The sequence below is a fragment of the Gymnogyps californianus genome, chromosome 2 (genome assembly GCF_018139145.2).
Source record: "Gymnogyps californianus isolate 813 chromosome 2, ASM1813914v2, whole genome shotgun sequence".
In the NCBI taxonomy this organism is placed as follows: domain Eukaryota; kingdom Metazoa; phylum Chordata; class Aves; order Accipitriformes; family Cathartidae; genus Gymnogyps; species Gymnogyps californianus.
This window is the reverse complement of record NC_059472.1, coordinates 165215567-165235274: the sequence shown is the minus strand read 5'-3', so window position 1 is coordinate 165235274 and position 19708 is coordinate 165215567. Positions and strand designations below refer to the sequence as shown.

Sequence of the window (19708 nt, the reverse complement as noted above, 5' to 3'; positions counted from 1 at the left end):
CCAGGAGGGGATTTGGGGATGGGGGATAAATGCATTAACGGGGTTTTGCTGTCGCCTTGAGAGCAGCTTCCCCGTATCAGCCTACACACGGACACACAGAGCGTGGCCTCCCAGCACAGCTCCTGCCCCAGGGCTCACCCAAAATGTCCCCAGCCGGCGAGGACAGAGGCAGGTATTCCCCAGTAGCCCCAAGCAAGTGCAAATTCGCCTTTCCTTTCTCAAAGGCGTTGCCAAAGGATTAAATCCCACTTAGCGTTTTAGGTTCAACCCGGTATCTCTTAAACCAGGTCCTGAAGGATGCCGTGCCCCAAACGGTTCACAAACCCAGGGCTGCACAAACAGCCGGCGCCGAAGGGACGGGGACATCTGCGATCCCAGTGGTAGTTGTCCATGCCTGGATGTCGAGGTGGGCAGCAATCTGTTCACCGCAACAGTTATTCTCTTCCTGAAATCCCCCGTTTGAGACAGATCGGCTTCTGCAGTGCGGGAATAAAGAATTAATTCGGTTTCTCGGCGTGTCTTTGCCATCGCTTTCTTAGACTGTCATCGCTCCGGCTGCTTTTTGACTGTCTGGGGAGATCTTAATGCAATTTAGGTGCTTCCTTAAGTAAAATAATAATAATATTAACTCATACTTGCTCATGCACAGGGATGGTGCCTCCCTGGAAGAAGCCCAGGGCAGATCTCGCTGCCAGCCCAGGCTCCCTCCTGGCATTTCTCAGCCCTGTTGCTGCCATCTCTCTTGCGCGTGACCCAGTTTTTTAGGAAAAGAAGCTTTTGGGCTCACGTTCATCTGTCCGTCGGCCTTCTCTCGCCTCTGTGTAATGTTTTCAGCTGCTGGGCAATTTCAACCCCATTTGACAGGGGGATGGAGGTCTTCGAGGTATTCATTTACGATGAGCATCAGGGGGAAACCTAGAAATAAGCAGTTTTCATGGCTTCCTGCCGTCTTTCAAAACTCCTCTTCCTGTCTTTAATAAAGGAAGTATTTAGTATTCAGCATTTAGTATTTAGCCTGGGACAGCACATGACCTCGATTTATCTTAAAGTTACCCTAAAACAGAAAGGAAATGATCCTAAAGTTATTGCCCATGTGGGCTAACGGTTGTTTCAACACCAATCCCTTGAGCTTTCAAACCATGTGGATTTTTTTTTTTTCCACGTGGAATTCAAAAATTGCTCCATGTTCACCTATTCCCTCCCACATCTGTGTATTATTAAGGTGAAAAAATTAAAATGGCTTGTCCCTGCATGGGGAAACCGAGGCACAGAGGGGCTGGAGCAGCACCTGCCACACTCCATCCTGTGGGTCCTCTCCATCTGTTCAGCCTTTTCCAGCACCAGAAATACTGAAAATTTTACCAAATCCTCTCTGTTTTCTCTCAAAGGTGAACTGAAGTGGCAGCAGAGCGGCCCGGCAAAGAAGGCCCTCCCTGCAGTCCTGCTTTATTTTGGAAAAAGGAGCTTTAAGGATTTTCTTTGACCCTGTGTGCCTAAGTAGCAAATACGTGGATAACCAGCTGATGGTGGTGAAGGTAGGGAGCACACCGGCACTATCAGATGCGCGTGAACCCCACAGCAAGGTGCACGGGCAGCTTTCAAATGTGTATATATATGGCACGAGCACATCCCTGAGCCCACAGCCCGACACAGGGCAACGCTGCACGGCAGGGATGCCGCGTGCATCCCCAAACAGCCTGACGTAGGGAGCAACGCTGCACGGCCCACGCAGGCCCCAAAAAGGTGTTGCACGTACCATGTCCCACGAGGCACGCACATGTTCCCACGCAGCCTGGCACGCTGCAGCGCTGGGCGGCACGTGCAAACCGTAGAGCATGCATGCACCCAGCCCCACGAGGCAAGCGTGCATCCCTGCGCGGCCAGGCGCGGAGCGATGCCGCACGGCACGTCCAAGACCCCAGATCCTTCCCCGTTCTGGCAAGAGGCAACGCTGCACTGTGCACATCAGGCCCCCACCCCGGGGGGGGGGGGGGGGGTGTGAATGCACGGCCCCGCACACGCCACGGTGCACGGTGCACGGTGCACACCACGCCCGCGCGCGCCCCGCCCCGGGCCGCGCGCGCCGCATCCGGTCACGAGCCGGCGGGGGGAGGCGTGGCCAAAGAGTGGGCGTGGTGGGGCGGGAGGACCCGCCCCCCGCGCCTTTCCAGCGCTGAGGCTCCCTGCCTTAGCCCCGCCCGTTCCCCCTCTCGGCCCCGCCCCCTGCTGCCCTCCTCGGTTACCCGTGGTGCCGCGCGCGGGGCTGGCACTGACGTGGCCGCCGAGCGCCGCCATCTTGTGTGCCTGGGCGGAGAGCGGCCGAGAGGCGCAGGGGGGAGCCGGCTCCGAGCGGGACAGTCCGAGGACAGCCAGACCCACTGCCCGGGGCAGCAGCTGACGCCGGTGGGTTCACCGACACCTTCCCCTTCCTTCCCTTCAGCCCCTTCCCCGCCTGCCCGCCGCCCCGCTCCCCCGCCCACACCCTGCGGCCGCCGGGGGAGGCGGCGGCCCGCGGCCGGGTGTGAGGCGCCGCGGCCTTGGCGCTGAGGGGAGAGGGCGGCGGGCCTTGGGGAGCGGGCTCGGTCGCTTCTTTCCGTCCGTCCTTCTCCCCCCCCCCACCGCCGCCCTCGCTCGGCGGCTGCCGGCGGGAGGAGGAAGCCGCAGCGCAGGCCTTGGGGAGCGGCGGGCCTGGCAGGGGCGCTGCCCTATCCGCCCCCCCCCCCCCCCCCCCCGACGCCTTTGGGGCTGGGTGGCTGGGCCGGGGCGGGGGTGCCAGCCCTTTCTCTCCCCTGCTGGGGAGGCGTGGGCACGGGCGGGAAGGGGGGGACCGCTCCAACTCCCCAGCAGCTGCAGAAGGCCCGGCGCCGCTCCCCCTACCGGAGGAATTAGGTGGGATGCGGCGGGATGGGCTTCTCCTCCCTTCCCCAAACTCGCTCATTCCGGCCTCTGCCCCGCCCGTGAACGGGTCTGAGGAGAGACGTATTTCCTCGTTTTTTTTCTCTCCCCCGCAAATCGTCATCGTAGCGGACTTCGGAGATCTGGTAGCCCGGTAGGGGAAATGAGGCTTGGATGAAAGTCGTAGGAGAGAGGTTATTTTCCTGTAAGCCCTTGGCTGCTGAGTAGGGCTTTCTGCTGGGCTGAGGGGGTGATGGTAAGAAGTTGAGCTTTAGCCTGGAGCAAACTCTGTTTCACATCCATGGCATGGGTTTGACGGTCTACGAGATCAGTTTTCCTTGGGATAGCAGCTCCCAGTAGGAGGATATTATATTCTGTCTGAAAATACTATATCCTGTCTCTGTGAGTAGTTAACATGATACTTTGGGCTGATAACCTCTGTCTGATAAAGTGATAGGCCAGCTATGCGAACCTTTTCACGGAGGAGTCCGTTTCCCCCAGCAGAGCACAACTAAAACTCTGCTGGGTCATAAAACTGCCTAAATGTGTTTGACATTGACCTTGTGGCTTTGCTGCTAGGCTCTTGCCAAACCAAATTCCACAGGTTGATTAGAGTTGTATCCAGAGGTCTTGTTTTGAAATGTAGCTTTGTCAATAACTAAAATGCGAACTGTTTTATATAATACTTTGAACTTTGTTTTGCAAGTGGCAAGGCTTACAACACCCCTTTGCAGGATATTCTATTAACCTTATTCTTCAGGCAAAGAAATAGAGTCAAAGTAAATTGTCCAAGGTCGTTTGGCAATATCGTTATTACTATTTTTGTTACTGATTTGGAGCACTTCTGTAGGAAAAGGGAACTGCAGCTGAACTGGAGGATTGCTACTTGGCTTTTGCTCGTGGGTTTTATAATCAAATTGTCAGTACTCGCAATCTTACAGATACAGAAGGGATTCTCTGAAAGGAAAGTTTACAGGGTTGGTATGATGCCACTGACTTCCTCTATTAAAGACACGTCTGCAGTGCTCGAGAACCCTGTTGGACTGCTTTTCCTGTTGTAGCAATTACATTGGGTGAAAGGGTGAGGAAACTCGCCTCACTTGAACCTCTCAAACTCAATTGCTTTGCCAAGTTTATTGACGCTTCTACTGTGGGAGAGCATCAGGAGTAAAAATGGCTCGAGCAGATGTCATCTCCACTCAGAACAGCCTTTGCTGCTGCGATAGTCTGTGGTATACATAATAGTTGCTGGGTCATGTTAAAAGGCAGACACCTGAAGGTAAATCAGTGCCCGATGGTCTGAGGCATTTGCTGAATTTTTGAGATTGCCTAGTTGTGAAGTACAGTTGGAATATGAAAAGGGACTGGGCAGGAGTGGTGCATTTTTGCTCGGTGTGTGTAGTTCCCTGTGTGTGTTAGTCATGCTGACCAAGTCGGGGGCAGGACTAGTCACAGTTTTTCAAGGCAAACAAAGTGTGCGTGGGAGTAGGGGTCTGGATTCTAGTCCTTACAATTCACCAAATTGTGTTGTGCTCCAGGTCACCTGTTTGAAAGCCTGCTTTAAGCAGTAGCATTCATACATCTTGCTGAGGCACAGTTAGCAGATAAGCTATTGATTACATTAATTGGTGGAAGGAGGAAAAGCTCACAACCTGAGATTCCAGCTGAATTTGCAGTGGTGAAGTTTAAAGAACTACCTTTCTTTAAAAATAAAAGATCGCTTTAGAAATAAAAGCTGCTGAGATGTGTAAAGATGGACTTTCAAGCAAGAATTTTTACAGATTTCAACAGCCTTCACAAGCATCTAGATTGCCTTACAGTGGATAAATTTGGTGAACATAAGTTAAATTCTTCTGAAAAGGAATAGTTATGATTCTTTTTTTAGAAATCTCTTCAAAGTTTTGCTACTGGAATGCTGTAGAGCTTGTATTAGAGCTGGCACTGTCCTCGGCCATTATTCCCTTTCTTTAACTGATGAGTAAAGAAGTTTATAATCAGCTTCCTACTACAGCAGCTGTTTTTCTGTGTTATTCAGCATTTTTTTTTCTTTCTGCTTGCGAGTATCCAATTTTATTTCTTGTTTCTAACACATGCAAACATTGAAGGACTGTGGTACTGCTTCTGCTGATGTTTCAATTCTAATAAAACTCTCATGTCTAATATAGCTCTTATTCATACGCTGATCTTGTACCCAACAACTAGCTGTGTAGGTTCTGCTTTGACATTTTCCCCAAACCAAAAGCCAGTTTCATTACCGAAGCTCTCATGTGAGTTCTTGCCATTTCCACTATGAGTGTAAATGTTGACTTAATGCCCAGTTACTAGGAATGAATAATAGGATATTTGGCTTAAAATTTAAGGTTTTGAACTTGTGAATAGATCAGCCTCAAAAAAACTGTGCAACGCTTATCTGAAAAGAAATGCTTCGTAACAACCGGTTGTCACAGCAGTTTAACAGGTGAATATGAAGTCGCAGGCCAAACTTGGGCGTCACAACTACATTGTCAGCCCCGCTTTATTTCCTGAGCAGCTACAGGCAGTCCACAGGGAGGTGATGGATGTGCTTTATCTAAAAGCATGAACAGAGACTCCTTCTGTACTTTTCCACCTGTAAACCTATCCTTTAAATAAAATATTTTTCAGACCAGATATGTGTTTTTTCCTATGTGTTGGTTTGCATGGTGTTGAGTTATGCATGGTATTGTATAATTGCTTAAAATAGTTTGATATTTTGCTGTGAAACAGAAGTAGCTTGCTCCCCCTGCTTGAAGGTGAGAATAAGGGAATAACTCTGATTTGGGTTTAGAGTATCAAGTCAAGCAACCTGCCCACTTTGCCTGATACTGTTTTTTTTGTTTGGTGTTTGTTTTTTTTTTTTTTATTCTGAGCAGTATTTTAGGAGTGAGTTCTTCTTGTGTCTGAGAAATAGGCATGACCCCAAAGGAAATTTTCCCTCTCTTGCCCTTGTTTTGATCCTGTAAGTGGAAATATTTTCTGTTTTCCTGCTACTCTGAGCCCAGTGCTCTCAAGAGAATGTTACAGCATGTGGAAAATGCGCTGTCTGGGTAATGTGTATAGACAGCAAGATGTTCAACCTACTTAGGTTGAGCGAAGGTGCTACATAAGGAGCAGCTCTGTGGTGGATTTTCTTTCACCTAGCTTCTCACTTGCGATTGACTTGTCCTCCATCTGCCTTGAACATGCAGTGTGCATCTGGGCGCTTTTTAGTTGGTCACTGCAAGCCTTTGGTGGCCGAATCCAGCTATGCCTCTTTAGATGCAAGTGCAGTTATATACCTTTAACTTTTATTTCACATGATGCTTCAATGCCAGTACCTTTCCTCTAACCTCTCCTAAAAGACAAATAACAAGGTTATGATCATTTAGGACACCTTTTCCATCTCATGCTTGGCAGAAGCACCTCCAGTGTGAAGTGGGGAAAATTGTTGCAGTGGTAGGTTTTGATCTCCACAGTTAACACTCCCCTAGTTTTAATAGGTACAACTATAAAGCAGTTGGGACTTACTATTAATGAAGAGCTCTGAGAAGAGGTTCTTGAGGTGGCCTTTATTACAAATGGTATTTAAGTCCAAGATAATCCCCTGGTGAAGAAGGAACCTGGTCTACTTGTTAGCTACTCTTAAATTTTGCATGTAGTCTATGCCTAGTGATGATAGTATGATCTAAAGTCTCAGGTAACTCAAATCAAAATTATTTAAGCTAAATTCCAGTGTTAAGGCCCCAGAGTTAAAGGGCTTGAGTTGATAACCTGAGTGAAAGATGACTACTTATCAGATGTGGAAGGCCAGTAAACAACTTCTAAAAATAGTTGAATATAACTGTACTGGAATAATCGTGTATTGGGCCACCGTGGCTATATATAAAGAAGTGTTTTCATCAAGAGCGTTTTTCAAAATTTGCTGTAACAGAACACTTTAATCTGTAAAGAAATTACTTCCAAGTTTAGAAGAACACAGCTGTACTTAACTGACTGTGCCTGCTGAGTGGTGGTGTGAAATACTGTGGCCCTAGATTAATCCTACATTTTAGCAGTGTTCTATTCTTGTTGGATCGCTTCTCACATTCTCTTTTGAAATCACGCTTTATATTGTAAAGAAGCTGCCAAGTTAGATTTGCACTTCAAATTATTTGCCAGTTGTTCTTGCATATAACACCAGTAACAGCTGTTGAACTTGAATTTTTTAAAAAAAAAAAGCTTTCTCACCTCTTGTTTACACATGGGTTTGGTGATCTTTTGTATGAATATTTTGCTTCTCTTGATGTTTTAATTTAAAACCTTCTAGAATGCTAAAAGTAGAAACATGAGACAGGCCAACTAGTGATAACTGACTGGATTTCAAATCAATATTTCTGTTAAATAACAAATTGATCAATTCTTGTTCTCCTGTGACTGATATAACTAGTGTGCTAATACCAGGTTAGGAATTATGGGTTTGGGTTTTTTCTCATTGTATTAGAGGTGGAGTTAATGCTTAGGCCAATGTCAAGTAGACTTTCCTTTAAACGGAGACATGCTTTTGGTATTAAATCAGTTGTCTTCGTAAGCGCACCAGTTTTACTTGCCATAGGTGTCTAAGCAAGTAGAACAAGGTGCAGAAAGCTACTAGGAAAAAGCTTTTTGGTAAACCTGCAACTGTTAGGGGTTTTAGCTTGTGCTTTAGCATTAGTATTTTGAGTGTTTATAAGTGTGTAACACAGTATGTCATTGGTAGCAGCACCCTGTTTGTCTCTCCTTGAAACGGGCATTTAAAACAGGATATGAACTCCCTGGGGAGACATAATAGATCCCAGAGACAACAAATGCCCTCTGTACCTCTGTATCTCAGTGTGCTGTGCAGAGAAGGGACAGGGAAGTCAGCTTTTCTTGACTGATCTTCATCGCTGCTGGTATTTTTCAGCTATAGAGAACAGATTGCCAAAATTATTATGCCCAGCAAGTTTGGTTATGCCACGTGAAAAGTTTTGAGCATTATTTTTTCACTGCGGGAGCCTTATGTGGTAAGCGCTGGTAGGTAGAAGTGAAATAAATGTATTTCTATACTGCAGGCATAATTTGACTAAATAATGCATATGGCATCCTCTATCTTAGCCTCTGATTTTGTCTGCTATGGTATGTTTAAAGAAATGGTGTAAACTTGAAGGAAAGCATGGCATTTGCCACAACTCCTGGCTCAGTGAAGTTTAATCTCTCTGTGGTCAAAAAGAACTTCTCTAGAGGTGCAAAATTAAGGTTATGCAGAGATTTCAAGATGTCGTTATACTTTCTTTGAGGTATTGCATACCCTTCTTGTCATGCTTCTGTGGCACAGCTTGTTAACTGACAGCTCATCCAAGAAGCTTGGAGGTCAAGAAGCGTATTTGACTCCCCAAGATAAGCAGCCTGAATGAAATGACGTTAAAATGCATTAACGTACAGTTAAATATAAAATGCTGCAGAAGATTAAGTGTTGAATGATCTTTGGCCTTGAGATATTCCTCAGAGCTCTTATTCTAACCACCTACAATTAATAAAAGCAAATTCTAGTTCTTACTCATGGGCCGTATCGCTTTAGCAGACACCAGGCTGCCTGCTATTGCACACACTCATTCATTTTTTAACTCATTACACTGAGCCTTTCTGAAAAAGGCTGCCTGTTCTCCTAATTGCTTATCTAAATGTATCCCTTACTAGGAAACAGGCTGCTGAAAACACCTTGTTTCCTGAAACAAAACTGCAGTCTTATCCAGTGAATGTCTTTCTCACTGTTTACCAATGGCACATAACATCTTACCTGAACCTGCCTAACAGGTTTTTACTGCTGTGAGGATCTTGAGGTGGAGTAGACTGAGTTAAGGTGTGCTTCAGGGCTCCGATGGGCAGGGAGAAACAAGAGTCATGCAGACAGTTCAGTTTGGGGGTGATCTGGGTTTGTTGAGGGGTGGTGAGCTTCCATTTCTAGAAGCTGAAGTCGCGCTGAGGGAACGTGCGCGCTACGCTCTGCAAAAATAGTCTGTGCTGTTTATTCAAATTGTTCTTTCATACACAAATCTTCCTACTTAGCCTGATAGATACCTCTTAGGAAGATGTGCTGAAGTACTACAAGCAGCTCACAAGCCATAGTCTTCTACATTTTCAGACATTTTATTGAATCTGTGCTTCTAAAATGATCAGTGTAGCAATTACTGACAACACTTGAGTTGAGGAAAAAAGAAAGGTAAGCTTCAGTATAGAATATAGGCAATATATTGGCAAGTCTCGATAGAGATTGCAAGCATTGAAGACACCTGAAAAGTGATGGAATTGCTTGGTTAACCTAAAAGGGTCTTAAATTTCCTCGTATTTTGAGACTGTATGTTAGTTCTCATGGTCCAACTCACGGACTGAAATGAGAATTAAAGTAAGCAGATTCAGCTCTGAAGTACAGTGGGAGTAATCGCGTGATCCCTCAGCTGAGTTGTATTAATGGATGGCAGCGAAGTCCTGGGAAGCAGCTCTAAACCGTTGCGGCAGTTTCTGCTGTGGTAGTGTCTGTGCTGTTTGACAGCACGAATGGTCTGAAAAGCAGAGACCTGATGCCTGGTCAGAGTTGTGATGATGATTTGGTTGAGGATTTTAATGATACTGAGGAAGGAACTTGAGGTGCTTTTGCTTATATAATAGAAAGTAAGGAAATACTGGCAGAGACAGCTTAGGGAGAGGAGTGTCATGTACAAAACCGTGGGAGTATGATTTCCTTTTCTGTGGCAATAGATGAATGTGATTCTAGCTGCTGGTCAGAGGATGGTCCCACCGATGGTGAAGACAGAGACCCTCTCTTTTGCCCCAGCAGCATCCAACAACTCACTGGTGGGACCCACAATAGTTTGTGGGAGTTCTGCAGATGGGTTTCTCCTAGTATTTTTCTTTTAGACAGCAATGATTCCGCTGCTTTCTAGTCAACATCTGAACACGCTTGTCTTGTAGGGGTGGTCTGTAAACTACACTTCACTGCCTATAAAAATAAATCGGACTTTTTGCAGTGTCACCTACGCTGAAGTACCAAATAAGTTACAGAAGTGGTTTGGATAATAGGAATGTGGAAGAGAATAAGGAGGAAATGGAAACGAAGTGCTTAAATGTATCTTAACTTCTTGTTCTTCGCAAAAAGTAAAAATAGGGAGGATGGGTGGTATAAAAGCAGCTTCAGTGGTGGAGGGCAGACTTGACCTGGAAATAGCTGCCAGGAAAACAGGGATCTAACGGGATTCACTACTGTTAGTGCCAAGTGTAAGCAAGTTCTTCAGCAGACTGTGACTTCTTCAGCAGAGTGCGACTCCTCCAGGGTGTGGAAAGATGTTGTGGATGTAAATGCTAAGATTTTGCTGTGTTACCCGATTACTGCTATTGATCCGAGCATTTGATAACCTATTATGCTTTTAAACATGCAGAAACAAAAGAAATGCATTCTTTTGGAGAGCTTGCAAGGTTCTCTTGCTACAGAAGTTCTTACGCTCATTTTGGAGGGTTGCAAGAGCTCTAGTAAAAGGTTACAGTTCAACCCTGACTATTGCTTTTCAGATGAAGTAGAAGATAGAGGTAGCATGAGCAGCTGGACAAAGGAAAGCTTTACAGCCTGCCTCCCCTCCAGCCCCGTAAGAGCTGCTGTTGTGGGCTGGGGAGTGAGATTTCCTGCTGTGCGAGTGATGTGGATAAATAGGAACTCTAGCAAAACTCTTTTCTCTACTTCCTAATTAACTTTCCTGTTTATACAGCTTTCGTATATTCAAGTGGGAGTTGAATATTCATGGTCGTGCTACAGAAATATGAAGGAAATGGTGGAATAATAGAACTTTTAAACCTTCTGTTTGGTTTTAATCCACAGGCTGCCTTGTCTGGCTTAAAGAGGAGCTTAGTTTTAAAGTTTCGATCACATTGAGCTTCAGCCATATAAAATAAATGGATCTTTGACTCGAGTTACTTCAGCAAGTTGAAGTGGTGATTGATGTCATTCAGGAACTCTGGAGTGGACTTTGAACTTCACTGTGGAGCTGCTTGTGCTAAGACATGTGACTTAGTTAATGTTACAGTGCTTAACTTTTGAGTTAAAAATTGCATCCAGCAAAGCTCCCTGAGAAGGGCAGAACTGCGTAGACCTTTCGCAGTGCTGGGTGAGGAAGCCAGACTTCATACATCCCTAGCATAGAGCTAAACAGAGCGGGACCAGGTTTTTGTTCTGTGGTGCGCTTCTCAGTTCAAAGCTTGTTTTAATGGTCTTAAATAGATGTTCTGTAAAGTCTGTTTCCAGTGAGAATTTTGCTTCAAGCACACCGCTTCATCGTGAAATACAGAATAACTTCAACAGATGATTCTAACTTCGTATTGCGCTTTAAATTGTGTGACTTGGTCTACAGGAAACCCATCCTTTGAATGTTACACGTCTTGGCCATATGTGCTCCTACTGTCTTAAGCTTGTATTTTCAGTTGGGCTCAGTCTTTTCTTTTTAAACTGACGTCTGAGAGCTTCTAGACAAAGCAGCAGTAGAGGTGTAAATTGTCACTGTCGCCATGTAACATCCTCATCTACACCTCACTGTAAAGCTTTCAGGCTGCTTTTTTCGTGCCTTATGTGAGCAGAATAATAGTTCTCTTGGTGATTTCAAACTCGCTGTAAACTGTGTAGTAATAAGTTTGGAAAGGAGGGGAAACTTGTGGAATTTGTGGTGGGGTGGATCCCGTCCCAAGGGCACAGGGAGTGTCTGTGAGGGCTGGAGTGGAGAGGCAGTTTCTCCAGTTCCTAAACAGGAAGCTCCTGGTAATGTTAATCGCTTCGAAGCGTCCAAGCAGAAGTGTTCACAGTGAAGGAAGAAGCATTCATTTCTAAACCTGCCTCTTTTAATGTGGCTATTCATTTTCGATAGTTAGGTTTCAGTAAATGTGGATTTGCTTCCTAGAGAAGGTCTCCCTCCAATGTTAATGAAAGTAATACTGCTTTGTGTTTACGTTGTGTTCGCGGGCCATTTCCTCAGGGTTTGAGCGGAAGGAAACTGTTTTGAGCAGGAGAGAATCCAAGCTGTGTTCTGAGATTCCTTCGCAAAAGAAGGACCAGCTATTGGTGCGCTAAGCAGCAAAGAGATGAGCACACGTGCAAAACTTTTTTTTAACTGCAAGTCAATTAGAAAAAGTGTGTTTTATGGCGACACTTTAGGCTGCAGATAAGTTATCCCATAACAATGGGGGACAAAGTACCTGAAGTGGTCAGTTGTGTTGAAAGCAAACCATGAATTTTGCAAACAAAAGTTTGACAACAGCATTTAATACTAAAATCTCTGAAAGAATATTTGAAAGATTTAAAGCACTCAAAGCCACGTCGTTTTATGAGCACCAAGCTTTGGCATATCTGTTCGTCTTTGTATTGCTTCAGTATGGGGAAAAATCATGTACGGTGGTGGCCGGGGCGTCTATAAAGGATTCATATGCTCAGATACTTTTTTTGGTGGTTGATTATGCCCTGGTCAGAACACAGCCATTGGTAACTCATGAGTGATACTGTGGTCTTTTTCCTCTAGGCTTCACTGGCCAGTGAGAACATATCTCAAGCATGGGAAATATTTTTGCTAACCTCTTCAAAGGCCTTTTTGGCAAAAAAGAAATGCGTATTCTAATGGTTGGTCTGGATGCTGCAGGAAAGACTACTATTTTGTACAAACTTAAACTTGGTGAAATAGTAACTACTATTCCTACTATAGGTAAGATTTTTACATTTATATAACTGCTTGCTTTGAGATTTGGGTCTTACTGTTTGCAGCAGTATCTTATCTCAGCTGCCACTCTGTTGATTTAAGTGACTTGACTGTCGGAACAAACACTTGCTAAAACCATGGTATGAAGATGGCACAGCCAAATGTTCCGGCATGGGAGGAGATTACATGCCTCCGTTTTTTCACTCCATTCCCTCTCTTCAGTCACTTGTGGAACAAGCCTTTATGGGCCGCAGAAGGGCCGTCTGCCCTCCTAAGCGTGTTGTGGCATCAAGTAGATTAGACTGAGAAGCAGAGGGTGACCCCTGGTTTTTTTGGAGGGTGACTGCGAGAACTGTGTGATCAGAGACGTACCTTATTTGCAGTCCTTAAAGCCCAGGATTTTGTGATGCAACATAGTTTGCTCTGCATTTTGTAGCTGCGCAGGTAGCAATTACAGCTGTTCGTTAGTTTGATCGCAGTGGGGGTGGTGGTGGGAGCAGGAGTTCCGGAGAACCCACGTTTGTCTGTTTTGAGGGCTTCAGTGTAGGATTCCACTTATTTAAAGTAGATTTAAATTTTAAGATAACTTTTTTTAATGCTGACATTCTGAGTGTGACTTGATAAATACAATAGGTCCAGGGCCAACTATGTTTAACTGAGATTTTTGCTACATTTTCTATTTTAGGTTTCAATGTGGAAACAGTAGAATATAAGAACATTAGCTTCACAGTCTGGGATGTAGGCGGTCAGGATAAGATCAGACCACTCTGGCGCCATTATTTCCAGAATACACAAGGTGAGTCTGAACGCTTCAATCACAGGTTTCCAGAATCTAAAAGGTTTTTTTAATGTCCTTACTAAGATAATTTTGCAAGTTTCTTGAGGGGGAATGGAAATATTTATTATTATAAAAGGGTGTGTTTGTGTGCTGCTCTGGCTCTTCTGTTAAGCTAGTGCAGGTTCAAAGAGGGATGGGAAGAAATCTAGGAACCAGTCTTCCTTGTCCATCTGACTCAGAGCGAGTTCAGAATTTTGCTGTTCTTCTGTAAGTGTCACAGCTCTCTGCCTTCACTTCAAAGCAGAGTCTTTACTACAAGCTCTAACAGCCCCGTGAACTGAGAGCTTGTCACTTGTTCCACTGCTGCGCCTTTATAATGTTGCATGTATTTGAGTCCTGTCACGGGATTTCAAGAGTTGCTACTCACTGGAAAATATCAAGTGGTTAAGTAGATGAAGCGCACAAGTTCCAAAAACGCAAATGCAAACTAACACTCGCTTTCAGCAAGAACAGGCTTTCTCTCAGACATGAGATTACAGTAATAAGAAAACTGTATTTTTCTGATATATAGTGAAGTGTTTTGCATTATTTTTTCTTCAAAGCTTAGTTCTGACCTCCAGAAGTATTTATCATTTGTAAATAACTTCTGGTGTATGCTTATTCTGATTGTTTGCTTATTTCTAGGTCTGATTTTTGTGGTTGACAGTAATGACAGAGAACGAGTGAACGAGGCCAGAGAAGAGCTTATGAGAATGTTGGCAGAAGATGAGCTTAGAGATGCTGTTTTATTAGTGTTTGCTAACAAACAGGTATGCCCAGGAAAGGTGTCTTTCTGTAAGAACTCTTGAAAACGTGCAACGTACTTGTGAGTGCTAGATCTTGAACTTGATGTTCGTGTTTTTGGTGTAATAATAGATAAGCTCTCAGTAATTGTCCATTCAGTTTTATTGAAGACAACAAACCCATAGATTGAATTCCCCTCTTCTCATCTGAAAGGAGTGTCCTTGTAAACAGTCTTGGCTAATAGAAATTCTAGCGTTTTCAGTTTTAGGGAAGAATTTTACCAGTTTGGTTTTTAAGGTTGGCTTGGCTCAAGTACAGCAGCTGCCCCAGCTTCCTCCAAACAGAGAGAGGAAGGCCAGGATGCCAGAACCTCCCTGAATTCTTCCTTTAGGGCGTTTGAGGGCAGCACTAGTGTTGGTGGAAGCACTGGGCTGACTTTTAATGTGCTTGTGTTGTACTTGTGAGCTGTACTCTTCCAGGCCACAAAGCGAGCTGAGAGTTCTGCCTTTTATTGCTTGTAAAGGCCTTGGTAGCTTAAACCCAAATGTCGAGGGTCTTAAAGATGACTGAATAAATGTACAGAAGGAATAGCATCCTGCTTCATTGATTGCACAGGCTCAGTTGTGAAGGGTAAAGAAGCCATAAGTCTTGCCTAGGAGCAGGAAAGGTGGACTATAAACAGAAGCAGTACTAAGCCAAGTACTACTTTATGATAAAAGTTGATCTTAAATCATAACTGCAGTTGCAGAAAACATTTCCTGAGTGGAAAGTGAATGAAATGGACCTTGAATTGTAAGCAGTTTTGGGTCAGCACTGAGGGTGTTGATGACTTGATCCAAATGTTAGCTGTCTCGCTTCTGTTTTCTGAAGAGAAATATTCCATAATACGTGCTTTTGATCGTGGTGCTAAACCTTTGAGACTTCTGTCAGTGTAGGGGAGATAGCTTGAATACAGAAGTAATCCACTGAGTTTTTCTGAAAGAGAAGCTTTAAGAGCTCTTAACTTTCTTCCAATGGCTATAAAGCTGATGATCGAAACCGGTTTAGGGAGGTGGGCATTTCTTCTCAGCGAGCAGGGGAGAAAATGACTCTTCTTCCTTCCCTCAGGACCTGCCGAACGCGATGAATGCAGCAGAAATCACAGACAAACTCGGACTGCATTCTCTTCGTCACAGGAACTGGTATATCCAGGCGACCTGTGCCACTAGTGGAGACGGTCTCTATGAAGGACTGGACTGGTTGTCCAATCAGCTCCGAAACCAGAAATGAAACCATAAACCTTCCTCTTCCCTCTTTTTCCACCCCTCCCTCTTATTTCCTCCTATTCACCCTTCGCTTTACTCTAATGTGGCAAACTGTGCTACTTTGTGGTATTGAGTGCCGGAAGCTGTTTTCATTTCTTTTGTCACAGTATATATTGCATCATGCTGTAAATGTGGCAAATACAAGCCTGAAAACAGTTAGGTTTCTTATTTAATGTAAATAGTTTTTGTTTCCAATGAGGCAGTTTCTGGTACTCCTATGCAATATTACTCAGCTTTTTTATTGTAAAGAATCAACTCACTGTTTAGTACTTGGAAGGGATTTAAGTGGGTTAACATAAGGGTTTGCCAGTGGTCCTTGTGCAGTAGAGCTGAATACTATCTCGGTTGGGTTGTGAGATCTGTGAGATCCATTTTGGTGGTTGGTTTTTAACCTGAATTCTGTATTTTTTTAAATAGTCAAGGAAAAGTAAAAACACTTCAACATACAAACGTTTCACATAGCTTCTGCTGTTCTAGCTCTAATGTGGTGACTTTTGATTCTTTTGAAACGGTGAAGCAATGATCGACACCCAATTAGCTTCATCTGGTTAAAGAACAGATCATAACTAATAGATCTCTGGCTCTTTCTGTAGCTCATGGTATGTGCTCATACTTGTTCATACTCGTTAAAAGATTTGTCGGACCTGGTTTAGATGAGCTTGCAGACTCATGCTAAACATCTGACTTTTGGTTCAGGTGAGATTTATCGCTTCCATTGAACTTGAATAATTTCCAGAAGTCAACGTTTTTAGCCTGTCCTATTTGTCAAAAGTGTTTTGTACTTTTCTTGTGTGTAAACCACTCCAGAAGGCGAACCTTTCCACAGAAAGCACAGCCTGTACTAGTCCTAAGCTCTATAGGCAGAAAGTACTGTACTTAACGTAAGAATTGCCATGAAAAACACCAAACATCTATGTATAGCGTCTAGGAAAAAAAAAAAAAGCATGAGAGTTTGGAGAGTCATTCCACTCTAGAAGTATTCAATCCCATTTTGGAACAATCCCATATCTGTATATGTGTGAAAACCCTTGGCATCCCTCATACTGCAAGGTTCAGATTTGCCATCAGAAAAAAAGACCTCTTTTCTTTTGTATTTTGATAAACACTGAAGAAGCTGGAGCTGTTAAACTTTAACTTGAGGAACTATCAGAACTGGTTTATTTAGTGTTGTGGAAACCTTTATTGCTTTCAATACACAATTAGTAATCAACTGTTTTGTATACTTGTTTTCAGTTTTCATTTCGACAAACAAGCACTGTAATTAAAGCTATTAGAATAAAATCTCTTAACTATTTCATGTTTTTTATGCCTTGCTGTTCATTTGATCATCTTGGCAGAATCATAATGAAATACTTGTTGAATAAAAAGTTTCATGAAACTTGCACTGGTATCACGTTGTTTTGTATCATCTTTGTACAGTCCCGTGTGCTAGATCAAGGCACATCCAACCAGCATTTTGCCACATCACAATTTGCATGAAAATTTCAGGACATCGCCCGTTTTTTCTAAATAATGTAGCATTCCTAGTCGGACTCCTGCAGGTGAAGAGGTGGGCAGCAGTTCTCTGGTCCTGTTGGCTGGTGATAGTCGGCTTCTGCCGGTGTTCCTTCGTTGCCTCAAGGGCATCTGTTGAGCTTCTTGAGTAGTCCCATCGCTTCCCACAACAGATTGTTCTTCTGCCGATCCCACTTAATAATAGGATCTGTGAAGTAGCAGGTTTTGGGGGGCGGGCGGGGAAATGAAGTCTGCCTTCTTAAACACTTTGTTTTGCGTTTTTCCACTCTGCAGTCGCCTCCAGACCTGGGCCAGAGCTCCTCCCGGCCGCTCATCCTGCCTTCCCCCGTCACCTACAGCTTCTCCTCGCTGACGGTCACGCTCGGGCTGCTGGCCGGCTGCTGGCTGTTCTCCTGGCTGGAGTTGCAGCAGATTCCCCATTACACAGGCTGGAAAACTATAAGATGAAAGGTATATGATGCAGGTTAGAGAGCAATCTCCCCCGTGGGGAAACCTGGGGCTTTGGATGGGTATCGGAGGGGACCGCAGCTGTGCCAGGAGGAGACAGGAGTGCTGCGCGCTCTGTAGGCTGTTGACCTGGCATCTGCTTTCTCGGTGTCAAGTGAGAGCTGGCCTTTTGGAGGATCTCTTGATCTCTGTTCACCAGATCGCGCTTCCCCTCGCTCCCCAGTTTTGTTTCCCTCTCTGAATATTTCAGTAGCACGGCAGCTGCTTAACGTGTGTGCGCGGACCGCCCTCATCCCGAGCACAGGTTTATTCTAGGAGTGTCCTCTCTTGTGCGGAGGCTCGTCGAGCGAAGTGGGCGTCTTCTCTGCCCTGTCTTGAGCTGGGGGAGCTGCAGGTGGGAGGTCAGGTTTATTCAGGTTTCCCGGCAAGGGAAACCAGCCCTGTGTCTGTTCCTTGCGCTTGTCTCGGTAGTAAAGGTTAAATAGTACTAGGCAAACCGTGGAATTACAAAACCCCTGTAAGCCAGGTTATTTTTTTGAAGCTGTTCATCTTGCCTTGAATTTCAAGCTCGGAATCAGGATCTTTGCATACCTAATAGGGTGTGACATCTGTTTATTCCTGTTCTGGGAGGGAATCGAAGGGCCAGCTCTCCTGCTGGTGTCACTTTGCGCTGCTGAAATAAGCAGAGCTCCCCACTCCATCCTAAAAAGGTGGATGACCTGCTGCGACACAGCACCCCGACCCCGTCGGCAGCAGAGAGCCTCCTCTGAAGCGATGGTTTTCACCTGAGGCGTGTCGGCACAGGGGCCAGGCCGTGTCCGGACTGCCCCGGCCATGCCGCAGATCCTGCTCCTCTAAGCACGGAATTTGCTTGCTGGCCGGGGCTGGAAGGAGGAAAAAACGGGGAATGTGCTGATGTTATCTGAGATCAGCGAGCCGTGGGAGCTGTGCCCGCTGCTCAGGGCAGCACAGGCTTTGCTCTGTTCTGGGCTCGGCCGGGCCCCTGGGGATTTTAGCCACCCAGCCAGCCAGGCAGGAGGCAGCTCACGCCCAGGGGAAAGGGCGAGCATGAAAAGCCGGCTCCCTTCGGCAGGGCGAAACGCTGCAACTGGTGTGGTTCCTCCCCAGTCCACCCAGGAACTGGTGCAACAGCTCGGCAGGGAGGTAGATGGGGTGTCCAGCCCTGGGGTGGGGATGGGGCCGGGCTCCTTCACCCCCGCTCACCCTCATTTTTATCTCGTCTGTATTTCTCAAACTATTTTGCTCGGATCTCAGTTTTGAGTGCGAAATAGGCGCAGGCACCTCCTTCAGACAGCGCGAGGGGTAAGAGCTCCTGCCTGATTCTCCATGTTGGGACCAAAGGAGGGGACGCAGCCCTGGGGACACGAGCTGCCGTGGGGGCTTATCTCTCTGACCCTCCTCGTGCTCCCCCTGGGTCATTCACAAGCTGGGGGGGACAGCCCCAGAGCCCTCCCTGCCTCCCCTCATCCCCGTGGGCTGCGCTGTTCCATCCATCCCATTTCCTCGGCGCGGGTAAAGCTCCTGCGGTCCCGCGAATGGTTTAACAGGGCTTGTGAAAAGCGACAGGCGGGGGGGTAAAGCCTTGGCAGAGGTTTCAAAGGGGTGAGAGCGGGAGAGGCTGAGCTCTGAAACACCCGGCTGCGGGGTCGGGGAAGGCATCGGCATGCAGCACGGCTCCGCAGCCGCTGGTAAATGAGAGCAAGAGGTGCAACCTCCCCGGGAGGCAGGAGAAAGCTGAGGAGAGGGAATTCTCCAGGCCAAGCTGAACTGCGCTGGCACAGCCCTGCCACAGCCCCTCCGGCATCGGGCTTGGCAGATTAACATCCTCCGGCACCGGCTGCCCCTGCCCCGGCTGGGACGTGTGCTTAGAGCCGCGGGTGCAAATCATCCTGGCAGAGCCCAGCCTGGCCGGGAGCATCCATCCCACCCGCTTGGGAGATGAAGGCGGGAGAAGTCGGAGCCCATGGAGGGAGCGGGACGCAGGATTTGCGTGGGCTCTGGGTTTTTTCCTCTGCTCGCTGTGGTGTTTCAGCTCTCCCCTAAGTTCCCTTTTCAGCCTGGAGCTTCTCACACTGAGTTCCCGTTAAGCACAGCCCTGCTCCACCATCCCCACCGCTGCCCTGCGCTGGGATGCTCCCAGCAGGCACTACTTGCAGCCTGGACCCCAAAAATCCCCGGGAGGGTGACCCCGAGCTCGGTGAGCTCAGTCTGGAGAGCACCAGCAGGGTCAGAGCCTCCGGCCAGGG

General features: G+C 46.2%; 1 protein-coding gene across 1 annotated transcript; it reads left to right on the top strand.

Moving 5' to 3' along the window:
- Positions 1-2316: 2316 nt before the first annotated feature.
- On the top strand, positions 2317-16863 carry ARF1 (ADP ribosylation factor 1). Its single transcript, XM_050890661.1, has 5 exons — positions 2317-2403; positions 12441-12620; positions 13300-13410; positions 14077-14201; positions 15283-16863. The coding sequence occupies exons 2-5, from the start codon at positions 12473-12475 to the stop codon at positions 15442-15444; spliced, it is 546 nt and encodes a 181-aa protein (XP_050746618.1). The 5' UTR covers positions 2317-2403; positions 12441-12472; the 3' UTR covers positions 15445-16863.
- Positions 16864-19708: the final 2845 nt, after the last annotated feature.